This window comes from Panthera onca, chromosome B3, assembly GCF_046562875.1.
Source record: "Panthera onca isolate mPanOnc1 chromosome B3, mPanOnc1 haplotype 2, whole genome shotgun sequence".
Classification (NCBI taxonomy): Eukaryota; Metazoa; Chordata; class Mammalia; order Carnivora; family Felidae; genus Panthera; species Panthera onca.
In genome coordinates this window covers 105,625,643-105,643,667 of record NC_138344.1, presented here as the reverse complement: position 1 = coordinate 105,643,667, position 18,025 = coordinate 105,625,643, and the positions used below count along the sequence as shown (strand labels likewise).

Here is an 18,025-nt window from a genome sequence, read left to right as displayed (position 1 = left end):
AAGGTAAAAATAGGAAAAGAGAAGGTCAGTGGAAGAAGTAAATTCACTGGATGATTCGGAGTCTGAAACTTTGCCTAAAATGTATGTTACAGAGAAATTCACATTTCTGAGAAGATGGGTTTAAAAGGAGCAATAAATCAAATGGGCTTTAGGGTCTTCATGGACTACTGAGTCAGCCCTTTATATGTGGCACATTAGTGCTTGTCTGTATAGCACTCACGTATCCCTCACTTCTTATAGCATCCGAGTTTGGTTTTCATGAAATCAGTTTTCATTTTAAGAAGTTAACGTGGGGGTGCCTGGGTGGCTCAGTTGGTCAAGCGTCTGACTTTTGATTTCGGCTCCGGTCATGATCTCACAGTTGGTGAGTTCGAGTCCTACATCGGGATCTATGCTGACAGCATGGAGCCTGCTTGGGATTCTCTCTCTCTCAAAGTAAATAAATAAAACTTAAAAAAAAAGTTAATGTAATCTCCTTTGATCTTATTAGAGAATCTGCACTTATTTAAATACACACACCCCCAACCCCTCTCTGCTGCCTGACTTACACGATGGCAGAGGGGGGGGAAGTCTTAAAACCATTGGGATAGATCACCTTGGGATACCCAGGCAGAAGCTGTCTGCCTAAGGTAGAGGGGCTCCATGATAAGCGAGGCCCAGCAGCTGCTCAGAAACGAAGACCCGGCCTGTGGCCCCGGCCCTCACCCTGTTCAGCTCGTGGAGCTGTGCTGTGAGATCCGCCACCTGCTGCTTGACTTGCTTATGCTCGCTAGTCTCCTTTTCGAGCTTCTCTTTCATTTTATTTAAGGTCTGCATCATCTCCTCCTTCTCTTGGGTCTTGGCATCACATTCGCGCTCTTTCTTTTCCAATTTCTGTTGCAACTCATTGTGCTCTACACGAGAAAACAACGGGACATGAAAACAGGGGACTCTTCAAAGCTGAAGTGTTTTTCTCTAAACAGAAAACTGGCTGAGGATGATGTGAGGCTCTTCATTAGGTAAATATTATTCCTCTCCTCTGTCAAAGGGAGCGACTTGTGGACTCAGTGGTGTTCGTGCTTGGAGGGGTCTTTAGGTGAAGAACGTTATGGTTAACTACATCTTGTAAAATACTGAAGAAGAGACCCTGAAGTCACAGTCCTGAAGATGGAACACAAGGGTGAGCACCTATTTGTGGAGGATAATGGTGCCCGTTTGGTATTTAATTCAGGATCCTGTCATAAAAATGGCCCTTTAGCCACACTAGGGAAAATGAATATTAAAAAGGCTTCTTTTGACAAATTAGAAATGAGAACCAGAGAAGCCATTGTTTGTTAGCCAGGTTGCTGGCTTGTGTCCAACCAGCAGAGGGCTGAGAGGGAGGATCTTGCTCCCTGGGGATATGCTGATGCCAGACCGCGTCTGTCCCGACACCGAGTCCTCTCTCCCATTCTCCTCTCGGAAGGCTACCTGGACTTGAAGTATTTTATGCTTCTGGCAAATAGTCCTTAAAACTTGTGAAAGCAAATGCTATCAGATTCTCAGCATTAAAGACTTTAAGGGCAGAGCATGACAATCGCCACAATATGGGGAGAAAAATATTAGCTCTCAGCTGTAGTTTTACTAACTTCCCAATCCTGCTATAATGGAACGAGGCATCCAATGGAGCCCAATGTTTACTTACATTGCCAATATGCCTGCTGACTCCAGCCCTTGCGGGAGTGAGGAGCTTTGGGAAAGAGGACTAATGAAGTTGAGGCTGCAGGTTTTTATTTCAAATACTTGGCCCCAATTCCTACTCTTTTCATAAAGTAAACCCACGAGAGCTATAACCCACTGGGGCTGAGCTACACAGAATTGGTCTCTATTTCTGAATCTGATAACACATTTAAATTCTCGCTTTCTCCATCTCTTACTTTTTCTTTCCTGAGTTTGCAGAGAAGAGTTCATGCCATTGAAAGCCTTGAATTCTACCAGTCTTGAAGTTAAGGTGACCACTATTCATTCTGTGAATGAACGCATCCCTGACTTCTTCGGCGACGCGTCTGAAACCCACCTCACTGTATCCCATTTTCCTTCTTCTGTCTCCACATCATTCTTCTTTCACAATTCTAAGACTTGAGACTCTTACGACCCGTCATTAAGCTTTGACAAATCCTGCTGTGCCTCAGAACCACCTCAGAGATTTTAACATTTCAGGAGCCCCGGACCCCATTTCTGGGAGTGTCTTCTACAGGTCAGGGACAGGGGCTTAGGGATTTGTTTTCAAACGCTCCTTCGATGATTCTGATGTAATGCCAGGTTTGGGAAGCTGCAGCCTAAAGGATTCTCCCTACAAAGGCGTTCATTTACCATCCATTTGCTAAGATCTTCTTGAACACTTACTACTGACTATGCCATAGTAAAGAGAATTCTCCACCTTTCAGGGCCAGAGAACTCCCATCTCCTCACAGCCTCCACCCTCCGATTCATCATCGTGTGCCCTTTTTGATACAGCCTTGCTACTTGAAGACTTCAGAAAAGAATTAATTTTATCTACAGTATCTCCTCTTTTACACTCCACCTGTGACCTCACGTTAAACCATCCTGTTCCGCCCACTGACCTTGGCCATTATTTCTCATCCCACCTCAGCCGCCTAAATCCACCATAGTCCCTATCATTTATAGTGCAATCAATATGGCACTATGTTAAAGTCCTTATATTTGTTTTGTCCTTTAATCTTTGCAACAGCCCTGCAAGTTAGATATAATCTTCAGCTTATAGAGGGGGAGGGTGGAGAAGAGGAGTCTGCATGCCTATGCATGCAGTCAGTGAGGAATGGAGTTGAGACTCAGACCCAGAGCCCAGTGCAGGGCCTGACACATAGAGGAGTTCAACAAGCCTGCACTGAGTGACCGCCTGAATGACTCCAAAGCTTCTGTCCTGGGTGCACTCCTTAGCTTGCACACCCACATCCCTGTGCTCTACGTTTGCCCCTAAAGTATCACCTGACCATTTTCTCTTCGGTATCACCTCTCTTCACCCCAACTTTTGGTCAGTGTTTCTATTCTTTCTACAGCAGCTTCTGGAATCTATTTATAAAACGGTATACAGCAACCTCACCTGTGTGAGAGCAATCTGAATTCATATATGGAACTTCTAATATAGGTGCACTGCGTGTCTGGTATTTTCTGCTACCAGTGGTGGCCCTGCTTTTCTGCTCCACGGAAAAGGACAAATGTGATGAGGGAAAAGGAAATGCTTTGGCATCTCTTAGACCCTCTTTTCAACGCACTAAATATCGGGGGTGAGTGCTATTGTGTGTCACTGGCTGTGACTAAGTAAGTTGGACAAGGAAAAGGAAGTCAGTTGGCCAGCAGAGCGAAAGAGCAGAGGCCGGGAACAGGACTGTTTTCATAAGACAGCCGACTTCAAGTTGCAAGCATTTGGAAGGGAGAGGGGGACTTCTATCCATTCTGTGAGTGGCTGGCACACTGATGGGTACAAATGACTCTCCCATCATTTGATGCTGAGTGTTAAGACCAAAGACGTGCTCAAGTACTCACCAAGAGCTGCCCTAGTTACGTCTCATAATGCCTGTATCTACAATGATCGGTGATTTTCTATATGATTTCTCTTTTTATAACGGGTGCCAAACAAAGGTCATGTGGAGAATTGGGCTGCTGAAACCAGGTGGCCTGGGTTTCTGTTAAAATTCTGGGTAGTCCCCCTTAAAACCTAGTGTGCTTTAAAGAGCAGTTACAGAGTGGGGGGAGGGCTGGCAGGAGTGGTAGTTAAGAAAATTTGAGTTAATGAATGCCAAACAGCAAATGCTACAAGCTTTTCAAAAAAAATTTACATAATTATAATAAAAGGATAAAATATTTGGCAATCAGCATGACAATTAAAATAGCTGAATTCGAGAGAAAACAGGGCAAAATGCCCTTAAGACACAGAAAAAGAAAGGCTGTTGGATGCATTCAAGTCAGTAAGAAATATCAGTGCAAGTTTCTAAAATATACAGAAAGCAGAGTTGCCCAATAACTAAATACGTGGCCGTTTCTCTCATCGGGTCCTCACTATTTACCTTTTCTCATTTTTTCCGCTTGTTCTTTCCACTGCTTAACTTCATTTTCATTGACCAACCTGTATGATAGTCAAAAGAGCATTCATTACAAAAACATAAAAGGACCGTTACCAAAATGCATGCTCTTCTAGGTACAAAAATAGTCCTCTGCAGAAAAATCCTCAGCATGCTTGAAACCCATTTAAACCCAGATGTTACTCAGATACATATGTATATATAGGCGCTCATATTTGACCTCTAGAACATTTCGGTTCTCCCAGCTGCTATTTTAAAGTAGGATAAAGTAAACGCCTTACATTGTGACTATCATCTCACAGACAGCAAAATCAGAAACTTACATTCGTACGACATTCTTAATGTTAAAGTTTTCCAAAGGCGTGGTGTCAGGGTCCTGTCCTTTGTCATTCTGAATAACTATCTGCTGTATAATCCTATCTAGTAGCAGCCAGTACTGAACGGTGTTGCCGCTTCTCTTGTCTAAAAAAGAAAAGAAGGGTGGAAAAATACTTCATGTTGTTTCTAAACTAGGATGAATATGTTTCAACAGCGGTCACCCGCCAGAGCCACAGAACCAGAGATGTTTATAACATCTGCACCAGCACTTCCCAAAGTTTCTGGAATTCTGACATGCGATGATCATTTACATGATTGAGAGGCACTTTCTACCCCTTTCTAAATGTGTTGCAAGGCATATATTTATTTTTAAAATCAAAGTAAGTTATAATTCATTTCATTTTTAGAATGTCATAATACCCCTTAAGCTGCGTGGAGACACGTTGGACTGTCACAAAAGCAAGGTTCGGAATCCCTGGTGTGCACCCAAGCTAATCAGCGCTGCTCTGAAGACAGAGCCCTTTGGATGATGTCCAAACATTCAAAAACACACATGTAAGTCACAAACACACTCACAAGGCATTTGGAGGCAGTGGTGCAGGATGGACATGAAGTGAGGGTAAGCTTCACTATGGGTCAGCCTCTTCCTGGTCAGCTCAAACATCTGAGTCGCACTTTTTGTGTCTATGTGAACCTATTCCGTATGAAAAAGAGATCTAAGTCAACACCCGGTATCCTCAATAGCTGCAACGCAAGGTAAGCAAATCCAAGGCACGCACGGCTAATCCTGCCACTTAGGTAGCAAAACAAAACCCGGATTTTGCTTTTCGGTTGTACCGGTCCATGTCAACTCAACACACGTTACGGCAAGGGAAGCCCATGAGTTCATGAGTTAAATCTGAATAATTGTGACCATACGTACCAGTTCAAATCTTTTGGCAAATTCTAGTTCATCTTCATTTCTGAGCATTTCGAAAAAATCTAAATGCCTGAAATCCAATAAAAGAGAAGCTATTAAAAGTAGAATGTCCTACAAACACAAGCACATAGGAATCAGGACATTAATACTAAGGCCTTTCCTAAATTGTCAGAGATAGCTCTAAAAGAAGTAAGACAAAATTGTGAATGCCTTTGCTTAACTATGTTCTAAGGAAAAAAGATACTGAGTGAGATCACAGTAAGACAAGCTTCAAAGCCTAGGATGCCTAGTACACATTAGATAATTAATAAATGTTTATCAAATTCCAACAAAACCAAGTCCAGCTTCTGCTCACAGACTTCTTTTATGGAAAAAGCAAATCCACTTGCCTGACTGATGAATTAAGATCACAAAAGAAATATTCATGCCATTCACCTATTCATTCAAATATTTATGGAGTCCCTACTATGTATTTTAGCAACTGGGGATAATAAGTTTTATGAAGACAAATGTATCAGAGTAAAGGGAGTAAAGAATAATGGGAGGTAAGGTGAGTGGTGGACACACACTGGCTGGAACAGGTCTCTTGGAAGGGAGCAATAAGCAATTTGGACATCTGTAGGAAGATCTTTTAATGCTGAGCAAATACCAAGTACAAAGGCCCTGAGGCAAGAGTATTTTGACATGTTCACAGAATATCAAAGAGTGCATGAACGAGGTAGGAGAGCAGTAGGAGAGATCTGAGAGCTGGTGGGAGATCTTAGAAATGGTAAAATGATTGCAAACAAGAGCAAATGAATAAGAAAGTGAAAATTAACTAATGCCTATCAAGGTACCTCCAAGTTTTATAGTCAATTTTCATAATAGCCCATAAAACATAGTTGTCACCATCATCATCATATATCTTAGGAAAAAAAAAAAAAAAACACACACACAACAGGAAGATTCAGAAAGACTGAGTAACTTGACCAAAATATAGAGCAAGTGAAAGAGGTAAGACAAGAATGCGGGTTCAGCCTGATGCCAGAACCCACATGAGGTTCTCCACACAATGTGCTGCTTCCTTCATGGAGAAAGTCTTAATATAAAAGCATCATAGTTGAACTAACAGTCTGGGGCCAGCTCCTTATGCTACACAAAGCTCACATGTAGTTCACAGGCTAGTGCTACACATACGGAAAAAGCTTGAGAATGATCTCAGATGAGAACAGTCTGACTTACCTATCTAATGTTGAATTTTCATGTTCCCTTAATTTATCTATTACAGGTTGAATTCCTAACATCAGAAATTCATAGCGAAGATGAAGTCTAAAGTCCAAACTTTCCTGAAAGTGAAAGGGTGATAAAATACATATTTATGCTTTTTGGACTACATAGTAATCTTTTTTTTTTTAACATTATTCTTCAATAATACATGTTTTCAATAGCAGTATGGAAGGTTCTTACCACCCCAGCGCCTTGGCTCAGCACTGCGTTGATGAAGGACATGATGGCAGTCTTGAGACTCACTTCATCTCGATACCGCCCTGTGCTTTTATCCAAGTCATTGATTAATGTCTACCAAGGACACAAATATAGAAACAAAGGACTGAATCACTAATTGTACATTCATTTTATTAATTCTTATACTCAGAAGTAAATTTTTAAAAATCTCGTGTTTAGTCAGAATTACATGGATCTATAGAAAGCCATCTTTTATTTTTCTTAAAATTAGTTCAAAAAACTCTTTCAAAATTCCTGCATCACATACATCCACACACACACACACACACACACACACACACACACACAATACATATTTTGTCTGCTTTGTCAACTCAGCTCTTTTTATTTGAGCATAAATATGGTGACATAATCCCACTGTATATATTAATACTAAATCAAGAATGGTAACCTATAAAAATTTCAGGGAACACTGCTTTTCATGGAATCAAAAGATATATGCTACATGATGTGTAGAAAGCAGGGCCACATTTTCAAGTTCAGTAAATCTAAAATCCCAGATTGATTAACTGTAGAAAGCATCTTCTACTCTGGTTCTAAAACCCAAAAGGACAGAAAGACTGGAAGACATAGTGTGAGTAATCATCACAGGGGGAAATAAATCATGTTCCCCCTTCAGGGCCAGGAAGGCAGCTGTCAAAAGGGGTGAGTGACCAAGTGGCAAGGGAGCATGCCCACCTGAAAGCGGGTTCTTTCACTGGCATACTTCTGGTAGTGCAGCATGGCCTGCAGAACCTTCTTGTGACCCCCGGGAACCAGGCACACGGCGCCCAAGATTTCCAGCACGGCCACCTTTGTTTTAATGTTCTCTGTGCTCAGACTCTGAGCAATCACGTTTATACTCTCAGAGTGAGCCAGGACATGAGCCCGGCCTTGAGAGTTGTTCATTAGCGCCTTTATACAACCAATGAGAGAGGTATGTATTCGAGACTCTGAGGTCTCGTAGTCCATGGTCTTTAGAAAGTTGAGAATACATGACAGGCCATCCAAGTCAATGAATCTGGTTACAAACCTGTCAGGAGAAGAAGGTTAAAATGTATCAGACTTCAGTTTATTTGGAATTTTCTAATAGCCCTTAATGGAAAAGTTTTGCAGGGACAGGAGGAAGGAAGACATAAGTCCTGAGCACCAAAGATCTACACTGATGAAGTCTTCTTAATTCCTGGCCTCTTCCTCTGCACAAACCCAATGGTCAGGTCTCTCATAAAGGTAAAATAATCTCTATTTGAGATACAAAGATCTTAGCTGATACAAAGAACCAATTAACAGATCATACAACCATAGAAACTCAGGAACAGGAAGACACTCAGAATATGTGTCTTAAGTTAAAGTCATCTGCTGATCCCGTGTTGTTATAGCATTCAGCCCCTAGATACCTTTACGTTAACCCTTGACCCATATCAATGAATGTCAAAGAGCATCCTTAAATTCTAGAATTTTTGCTTGTCAAAAGATGAAAATCTATATTATTAACATTCTGCAGCAAATCTCTTCTTTTGTAGGACATGCTGCTGGAATCCCAATATATAAAATAATAGCAATTCTTTGTCACTGCTCATTAATTTAATTGACGTCTATAGTGCTTATTTACTGTAAAGTCAGTGAGAATAACTCACAATATGCATATGCATTTGAAGTCTCTGAAAATTTCAGAAGTAACACAACTTGCTTATACGACTGCACCAGAAATTTCCAAATTTATTTTGCCTTGGATACCCATTAACATCTGAGAATGCAAAACACACACAAATAGGGAAACATTGATGTAGTTAGGATTGGCTAGAAAACCTGTGTCACACAACTACACAGAATTTTTGATAAGTCAATAGGTTTTTCTTAGTATTTTATAGTTAAATAAAGAAAATGTAATCTTTATTTTTCCAGCCATTTCATGCAATCACACAACCCAGATGGAGCCCAATTGGTTGAATCAATTGGCTTCTTTCATAGCACCTATGTTAATGAAATGTAACTAGAAACACCCCAACATCTCACCAAACCTAATTAATGGAAAATGAAGGCATGGGAGACACACAGAAAAGGCTGACTACCTATCATGGTTTTTTTATTTTTTTATTTTTTTTATTTTTGAGAGAGAGAGAGACAGAGCGAGAATAGGGGAGGGGCACAGAGAGAGGGAGACACAGAATCTGAAGCAGGCTCTAGGCTCTGAGTTGTCAGCACAGAGCCTGACACAGGGCTGGAACTTACAAACCTGTGAGATCATGACCTGAGCGGAAGTCAGACGCTTAACTGACTGAGCCACCCAGGTGCCCCCATCATTTTTTAGTAACAGTTTTATTGAGATATAACTCACAAGCCATAAAATTCATACTTTCAAATGTACAATTCAGTGATATGCAGAGATGTACAACCATTGACATCATCTGATTAAAAAATTTAAAAAAATTTTTTTAATCTTTATTTATTTTTGAGAGAGAGAGAGACAGAGTGCAAGTAGAGGAGGAACAGAGAGAGAGGGAGACACAGAATTCGAAGCAGGCTCTAGGCTCTGAGCTGTCAGCATAGAGCCCGATGCGGGGCTTGAATTCATGAACCATGAGATCATGACCTGAGTTGAAGTCAGATGCTTAACCAATTGAGCCACCCAGGCATCCCCCCCAATTTTTTTTAATGTTTATTTATTTAAAATTTTTGTTTAAGTTTACTTATTTTTGAGAGAGAGAAAGAGAGCACGAGAGGGGAGGGGCAGAGAGTAAGAGGGAGACTCAGAATCTGAGAAGCAGGCTCCAGGCTCTGAGCTGTCAGCACAGAGCCTGATGCGGGGCTGGAACCCACAAACTGTGAGATCATGACCTGAGCTGAAGTCAGACACTTAACCAACTAAGCCACCCAGGCACCACAATGTTTGTTTATTTTTGAGAGTGTGAGAGAAAGAGACAGAGCATGAGCAAGGGAGGGGCAGATAGAGAAGGAAACACAGAATCTGAAGCAGGCTCCAGGCTCTGAGCTGTCAGCACAGAGCCCAATGCAGGGCTCAAACTCACAGACTGCAAGGTCATGACCTGAGCTGAAGTCGGACACTTAACCGACTGAGCCACCCAGGCGCCCTGACATCATCTGATTTTAGAACACTCTAATCATCCCCAAAAGACCATTTCCCCCTCACCCCAATCCTAAGCAACCACTAATCTTTCTGTCTGTATGGATTGGCCTTTTCTGGATCTTCCGTATAAATGGAATCATATACTATGTTGCCTTCTGTATATCTGGCTTCTTTTGCTTTGCATAAATATTTTCAAGGCTCATCCATGTTGTAGCATGTATCAATATTCTATTCTATTTCAATATTCTATTGTATTCAGGGCCAAATAATATTCCATTGTATGGATATATCACATTCTATTTATCCATTTATGAGCTGATAGAATTTGGGTTGTTTCTACTTTTTGGCCATGAGGAATACTGCTAACATGAACATTCCTGCATGGGTGTTTGTGAGACAGGTTTTCATTTCCCTTAGCTATATACTGAGGAATAGAATTGTCAGATGATACGGCGATACTACGTTTAACAGTATGAGCGACTGCCCCACTGTTTTCCAAAGTGGCTGAACCATTTTACATTCCCACCAGCAGTGTACCTGCAACGAATACTTGCTAGTCTCTTTTTTTATTTTAGCCATCTTAACAGCTGTCTGCATATCTTCTAATTGAAGAAAATCAATTCATTCAATGTTCAACGATTAAAGTATTTCACTTATGTTCAATTGCATGCATTTAAGACATCCTTGAAAGTTTGGCTATTTCAGGAAAAAAGAAGAAAGAAGGGTACAAAAGAAGGGAGAAAAGAAGAAAAAAAGAAGAGTGATAAGTAGCACATGCTACCCAGAAAAGAATTACCTCATTGGTTTTGTCCTCAGTGCTGTTTTCAAACTCTCTATAGTTTTACTTCTCTCTTCTTCCTCTTCCTTCTCTAAAGCCAGGAGAGATTTTCTCTATGCAAAGAAAATCGAAGTTACCTCTTCAAATTCTATGATTTAGTTAGGGTACAAGCAAGACAAGCCTACAGATTACATGCTATTATCACTTTTAAGACAAATAAATAAGTAATAAATCTATAATCAAGATAATTACAAAACCAAAATATAGAGTAAAAGTACTAAGAATTTCAGATTTATTTTCTCTGCTAGAAGTTCTTTCAAATTATAAAGCTTTAAGAAACATTTAGAAATCTTTGGTACAGATTGTAGTTTGTCTGACTATAGTTGTAAATGACTCTGTAACTACACTCTAATGAGGATATAACTATTTATATTTTATAGAAAGAGGACTGGGCCTGCAGTTAAATACAGTATTCTGGCAACTAAAGTTAGTAACATTATCACACTATCAAACCAAGGCAATATGTGTAATCCTCAAGCCAAAAAGTGTAATCTTTTACACTTTGTCACATTAAATTATTTAAGAAGGGCAATGAACTCCGATATGATACTAAGTTGGACAATTCCTTCAGACTAAGATTTAAGCTTTAGAAATGATTCAACACCATTTGGAAATTTGGCTACAGAGTGTGTGCGGGTGGGTAGGTGGGGGGGGGTGGGGGGTGGTGGGGGGGTGGGGGGTGGGGGGGGGGGTGGTGGTGGTGGTGGTGGTGGAGGAGGAGGAGGAGGAGGAGGAGGAGGAGGAGGAGGAGGAGGAGGAGGAAGAGGAGTGTGTTTACGCTTTCCCTACACAGGGATCTTTTGAGCAGTGCTTCCCAAACTTTAACATGGACGAGAATTATCCGGGGACCTTGTTAAAATGTGGGTTCTGGCATGCTATGTCTGGAGTGAAGCCCGTGGTGCTCCATTGCTGACTAGTTTCCATGTGGTGCTGATGCTGCAGGTATATATGGACCTCACTTTGAAGAATGAGGCACAAGGAAGCAGACCTCGGCTGACATCACGGCCATGGATGCCAGTCAAGTTTATACTTGTTAAACAGTCTTTTCTAGTCCTTTGAGTCCATGATCACTCAGTTGTACTAAAAGTATCCCCAAATCTTAATGGCCTCAGGTATACTCCACCCACAGAACCACTGGTTCCTTGTCTTCATCCTATTCTGAACATGTGCTTTTCTAATTCAGTCTCCCTACCTGTTTCTAATTCTGATTAAGTGCATGGCTGGGAAACAGTCTGGAGTATTGCTTGGCGGGGGGGGGGGGGGGGGGGGGGGGGGGGGGGGTGGAGGGGGGTTGGCTCTTATCCATGTGTCTCAATGATCCAGTCTCTCCCTTTCTTTCAGGATCACAAATCATCAAAGGGTGGCTTTACTTACTTCTTTTAAGTTAATAGTATCAGCACTGAGTAACTAAATGTTAACTGAAGCCTAAATTTGACTTCATGACTAGGAGGGGGTAAACCTCCAAACAAACAAATGTATCAGTATCATTTAAGGCAACTGAAATAAAAATCCGTAAAATCTTGTTTTTCAAACTGGTTATTGTTTCTGCTGACACCGTCCTCTTGCTTGGTGATGCGCCTAGACAGCTGTGACCAATGGATGGTAGGGGAAGAGGCGATGTGCAGAAATAGCCAATAAATTTCTTCAGAGCTCTAGGAGACGTATTCCCTGGAAAATTCAGCATGAATCCAGCCAAGTATGTTTAATCCCCTAAGGCAAAGCTGAACTTGTTTAGACTCTTAAGCAATCACTTTTTGAATCTGCAGCTCAGAATAAAGCCGTTCATGAACATCACCGCTCGTTCCTAAACTTAATCACACAGAGACATACATTTCTTATTATGGTTCACTAATTCTAAAGAAAGATGTATGTATTTACTCTTTTAACAATCTTGGAGAGGGTGAAACATCTGAATGAAGACAGACTACATTAAGTCTCTCCCTAGTAGAGCTGGGAGATTTATGAAAAGTCAAGAAAATTAAATTGGAATTTCCTTTCCCAGTATAAGGACCATTACCTTCCTCTCAAAACAGAGGTGACATACTCTTTTCTGCATGTGATGCAATTAGATTTGATTCTAAGACTGTGTTTGTTGTACTGAGAAAACTGAGGATATGTAGATGGACGTGTCGCTGTAATGTGACTTTTCAACATAATTTATATAAAGTAGAAAGTTTTCAAGCTTCACATGTAGGAAGAAGGCTTGGTTTGCAGCTTTTTGTAGAAAAAGAAGCTACGCCCACCTTTCTAAAGATGGCTGCCAGGCTAAACATCTAGCGTGCACCTTGGTCTACACAGCCCAGGCTTGTGGTAGCCTCCTGGGGTGCTCTATGCACTTACCAAATCCCTGCTCACTTGAGAAGTGGGCAAAAGACAAAGTGTGTGCTGGCAGAGGATGTTCTGATGAAGGCTACTAAGCTGTACATTGGAACATGCAAGTCTGAGAAAGATGGACAAACCAAGCACAGAAATCATTCTTGGCTGGGAGTCTGGAACCAAGCTCCTGTTTGAGACATTTCACTGGTATGAAGTCAATAAGCCAGTCGGCTAAGCACGCTGCACTTCACCTCACATCTTCCTCCTTGAGAGCGCAGAGGAGAAGCCACATACAAAGGAGGGCCAGGTCCTTCTCGAACCTGTTGGGCTGTACTTTTATTACACTGTTTTTCACTCTTTAAAAGCCAACCGATCACTCAGGGGTCCTTTCAAGAACAAAGCATTCTTGTGAAGAGGCTTACGTAAAGTAACTGAACTTGTTCCACAAACGGCTTCGCAGACCAGTAAGTGCTGCAGTTCTCGACCTGGACAGTTCATCAGACTCTGGAGGCATTAACGGAAACAGATGCCTGCCCCACCTCAGCAAAGTTGGAGGTGGGGTGGGGGTGGGGGAGGGTGGGATCACCAGGCCTCTGGTACTTGCCAAAGGGTTTTCAAACTGAATTAGTGAGAGGCAAATTAGAAAGGAATCTGTGAGCTCAGACTGATAGGTTTAAATTCCAGCTCTACTGTTTCCTAATTAGATGACCTTGGGCAAGGTAACCTTTCTCCAAGTCCTGACTCCTTATCTATCAACAGCACTTATAGCACTGGGTGCTTATAAGGATTTAAAACAACATATAAAGTGCCTGTTATACTGCCTGTCACATGCTTCACACTCAATGGCAGTAGCTGCTGTTGACGCCGAAGACAATGGATGATAACAACGTGGATAATGCCCCTCCAACAAATCTCTAAGCTAGAAAGCTGCCAGGCCAGCTGCCAGGCCATGAAAGGATATGGAAGGATATGGAAGAGCTGTATGTGTTTCCAGTCCCCAGGGACAATGTCTCGGGCTTTCTGCTGTGTGTGATTGGGACTTCTCCAATACAGTTATCAGAGAGATCAGCCAGAACTATAGGAGGAGGTGGTGGCAACACATTTGGTGAGAAAGACAGAAAATTCAGCATAGGGTTTTTGGTCTCATCAGAACTCCTTGTTCTTTACATATACAGGAGTTCTAAGGTCTCATTGACTCATGAGCTATTACTGCTTTTTGCCTTTAACCCTAGACAGATGCCAGCTCTGTTCTTAAAGGAGCATTAGAAAGCTTTGTTAGTTGTTAAACAGAAAGAATAGCCAAGTGACGGACGATTTAATTGCCTTGAGACACTCTTGGAGAGGACTTCGGATTAGGAAACAAATATAATTAAAATGTAGATGACTCATGAATGTAGCAAAAGGTTGTCCAAGGAGCTGGCCAAGGGAGAAAGGAGGCTCTTAAAGAAGTGCCTCATATTGGCACATCACAGACCTTCTAGTGCAGGAAATGAGCCAGGCTGACTCCATACAAGGCATGGGTTAAGTCACTAAAGGACAAATTAACCTAACTGCCCCCAAAATTTGAAGGAAAGAAAATGCCATGGTATTTAGTACTTCTCCATTGATAGAAGTGAATTCATTAACGAAGAAGCAACTTCTTCCCTTGTTACATCAAACAATGCTGACTTAATTAGAAAGAAAGACAGCCTGCCCACAGCTCTTTTTTCCCCCCCACTCTAACAGCCAGGAGCAAGAATTGAGAATACAATCTTCACACGCAGGAAATGTAAATGGCTCCTAAATTATTACTGCTTAGGTGATACACAGAAAATCCCTGATGGTCACCACAAGCCTCACATTCTGCTAACATATTCATACAAATGCTGAGATCACCCTTTTCTCATTTCTGCCACTGTGCAGGATGCCTTATCCTGGATGGCTGTGGAGGTTATTTTCTGCTTTTAGACTAGAACTCCTCAGGGCAAAAGCTTAGCAGTTTCTTCTATAATTTATACAGCCCCGTTCACATTTACCAGGCTGTTTATTATTCATTGTGCAACAGCATAAGTATCTTCAAAGGAAAAACTAGAAAAGAGGAAGTTACTAAAAGTGAAGCCCTCTGAAAGTTTAGTAAAAGTGGGAGTGATTCATAAATTCTAGCCAGTTTTTAACGTTTGCAGCAAAAGCAGCAGCAAAATATTAGACAATGTTTTTAAAAATGTCTGCCCTAAGTCTTAAGAAGCTAACTCTCCGAAAAGGCTCAGCGGGAGGAGGAAAGGAAGAGGTAGAGGAAAGTATTTGTCATGGAAGCTATCATTTTGCTTGGATATTATAAACTCAAAGTTGAATCTAACAGAGTGACTCTTAAAATCACGAGACTGTTCCACTGTGGGCAATCTCCGGTTTTTATCAACATGAGCAGGATTTGAGCTGCTAACACTCAGAGGTTGACGACTTGTTTTCTGCTGCGTATCTTAGCTGGGATCGATAGGTGCCCTTCAAGCTGCTCAGAACGCGGATATTACAGAGACGTCCATGTGATAAAGATGCGTATTTCAGATACTGAGAATGGATTTCAAGCAATTATTTAACCAAAGATTTCCCACGGACATCTCGGCATAATTATTGTGCCTCTTCATTCAACCACCTATTCCATAGACTCCTTTTGTTAATTTAACAGAGTAAAAGAGTACCTGGCTGCCCTGTGAAATCAAGAATCCAGGAACTTAGTTAGGCAAGTCCTCAGTGAAAAGAGAATGGGAGGAGAAGAGAGAAGGAATAGTCTCATTGCATTACCTTTAAATGGCATTAACTTGTAGAATAGTGCTGCTATAACAAAGCTCCAAATGATCGGTAAGAGCAATTGCAAGTTAAAGTTGAACATAAGCCAGAGTTAAGATTACGTTTCCTCTTATAACATTAAACTCACTTGTATTTTAGTGTGTGCTGATTTTATGTAAAACATATTGGAAAAAAATCATTTTGCCAAGTACCACTTCTGCCCTCCTTTCCCCCGCCCCCTGCAGCCGCCACCAACACTGAGTGTTTGGAATGGAGTTTGGAAAGATGATGACATTTGGTAGTTCTTACTCAAGAGAATTTCCGGCGCAATTGTGTGACAAATTTGCATTTTACATTGTGCTACTGAACAGAAAGTATACCTACAGCAGCCATGGAATTGAGCTGATCAATGTAGAATTCAGGCCAACTTGTTGCTCCCTTGTTTTCTTCCTGGTCCTAGATAGAAAGAAAAAAAAGTAACACACAGCCAGATATGTACACACAATGGCCATAAGCACATCTGACTTTCACAGCATCTAGGCAGTGGCCTACATGGAAGACATTAGAAGACAATGAGATTGAAGATATCTGTCTTCAAATGTTGGCTTTAATCAGCTGACTGTCCACTTGGCTAGACACAAGACAGTGCGAAAGTCAGAGTTAGGGGTGACAAGGGGACATTTTCTGAACCATGCATCAAGAGAAATTTACTATTTTATCACTTTTGTAGCGTATATTTTTTAAAAACTGTAGAACACAGGGCATAAAACACTGTATTAGTTCCAGGTGTACAACGTAGTGATGCGACATTTCTAAACAATACGGAATGGCAACCACAGTAAGTCTAGTTAGCATCTGTCACCACAAAAGTTGTTACGGTGTTATTGACTGTAGGAGGATTTAAGTGGCAACTCAGCCACACCATGTTATGATACTGCTTTCCTTCGGGGACACAACAGTACTGGGAAGGGCACAGTGTGTTTTGTGAGGAGAAAGGATCTCACAAAGGATCTCTGTGTCACACTGGGGACAGTATTGCTCAATTATATGTCTGGATGAAATCCACAAAAGAAGGAAAGTTGTCTTAAAAAATGACCACAGGATTCGGCCAGTTGTTAATTAAACTTTTTTAGTTAGTTTATTCAGACTCCAGAAGACAGTAAAAATTTCGAAGGGTTTCATTTGATGTAACCAAAACTAGGTACTGCTTCAGATGAGAAGGTAGAACAAAGCCGGACAGTGGATGGGAAGTAGTAAAATGAACACACATTACTCATCTTACAGAACAGGGTGACATGAAGCCAGCACCAGGGCCCTCAGGGCTTCTGTGGATGGCAGCTCCCTGCCAGCCTGAACCCTCACCTCCCCCCAAAATTAAGGGGCTGTGGCTTCGGCTCCACGGCAACACTGAGCTCATCAGAAGACGGCATTGGAGTTGGGGCTTTCCAGGCATGTTTGCAAACCTATGTGGCTGTAAGTCATTTGTGTGATCAAACAGACTCAGAGGGCAATTTCAGTCTTTAGCTTCACATTCAGAGAGCACCTTGGTACAACTGCTATTCCCTGTCCCCTTGGGGAAGGTGCTGGGCCAGGTACATTGCTACAAGACAATGAAGTAGTCACTACCCATTAACTGATGTCAAGAATCTCAGTCCTTGAGATAGCAGTTTCAAGGTGGGACTTTTCATTTCAGTCCTATACTTTATCTCAAAAACACTTTTTCTAAGCAAATCTTTTGAGGCAGGTCTATGGGGTGAGATAAAAGAAATGTCATTTCAAAACTATTCTTTTTTTTAAGTGTATTTATTTGAGAGAGAGAGAGAGAGAGAGAGGCAAAATCTCAAGCAGGCTCTGCGAGGTTAGTGCAAGAGCCCCACGTGGGGCTCAAACCGGCGAAACCGTGAGATTATGACCTGAGCCAAAATCAAGAGTTGGATGCTTACCCAAATGAGCCACCCAGGCGCCCCCCCCCCCCGCCCATGCTTTTAAAAAATGTTTGTTTTTGAGAAGGGGGAGGGACAGAGAGAGAGGGGGACAGAAGATCCGAAGCAGGCTCTGGGCTGACAGAAGAGGGCCCAATGTGGGGCTTGAACTCGAGAACTGTGAGATCATGAGCGGAGCGTAAGTCAGAGGCTTAACCAACTGAGTCACCCAGGTGCCTCTCAAAACTATTTTTTTTTTTTTTTTAATTTTTTTTCTTAATGTTTTTATTTATTTTTGAGACAGAGAGAGACAGAGCA

The 18,025-nt window shown here is 41.6% G+C and overlaps 1 protein-coding gene across 3 annotated transcripts in view; it reads right to left on the bottom strand.

Moving 5' to 3' along the window:
* DAAM1 (dishevelled associated activator of morphogenesis 1) overlaps positions 1–18,025 on the bottom strand; it is a 176,895-nt gene that overhangs the window by 43,447 nt on the left and 115,423 nt on the right. For all 3 annotated transcript variants that reach the window (XM_060619942.3, XM_060619944.3, XM_060619943.3), the window contains 10 exons: positions 16,170–16,241; positions 10,665–10,759; positions 7,480–7,813; positions 6,745–6,855; positions 6,520–6,623; positions 5,302–5,368; positions 4,956–5,073; positions 4,385–4,523; positions 4,047–4,105; positions 706–893 (listed from right to left, as the gene is read on the bottom strand). In XM_060619942.3, coding sequence (XP_060475925.1) covers positions 706–893; positions 4,047–4,105; positions 4,385–4,523; positions 4,956–5,073; positions 5,302–5,368; positions 6,520–6,623; positions 6,745–6,855; positions 7,480–7,813; positions 10,665–10,759; positions 16,170–16,241 — 1,287 coding nt within the window. The remainder of the gene's footprint in view (positions 1–705; positions 894–4,046; positions 4,106–4,384; positions 4,524–4,955; positions 5,074–5,301; positions 5,369–6,519; positions 6,624–6,744; positions 6,856–7,479; positions 7,814–10,664; positions 10,760–16,169; positions 16,242–18,025) is intronic.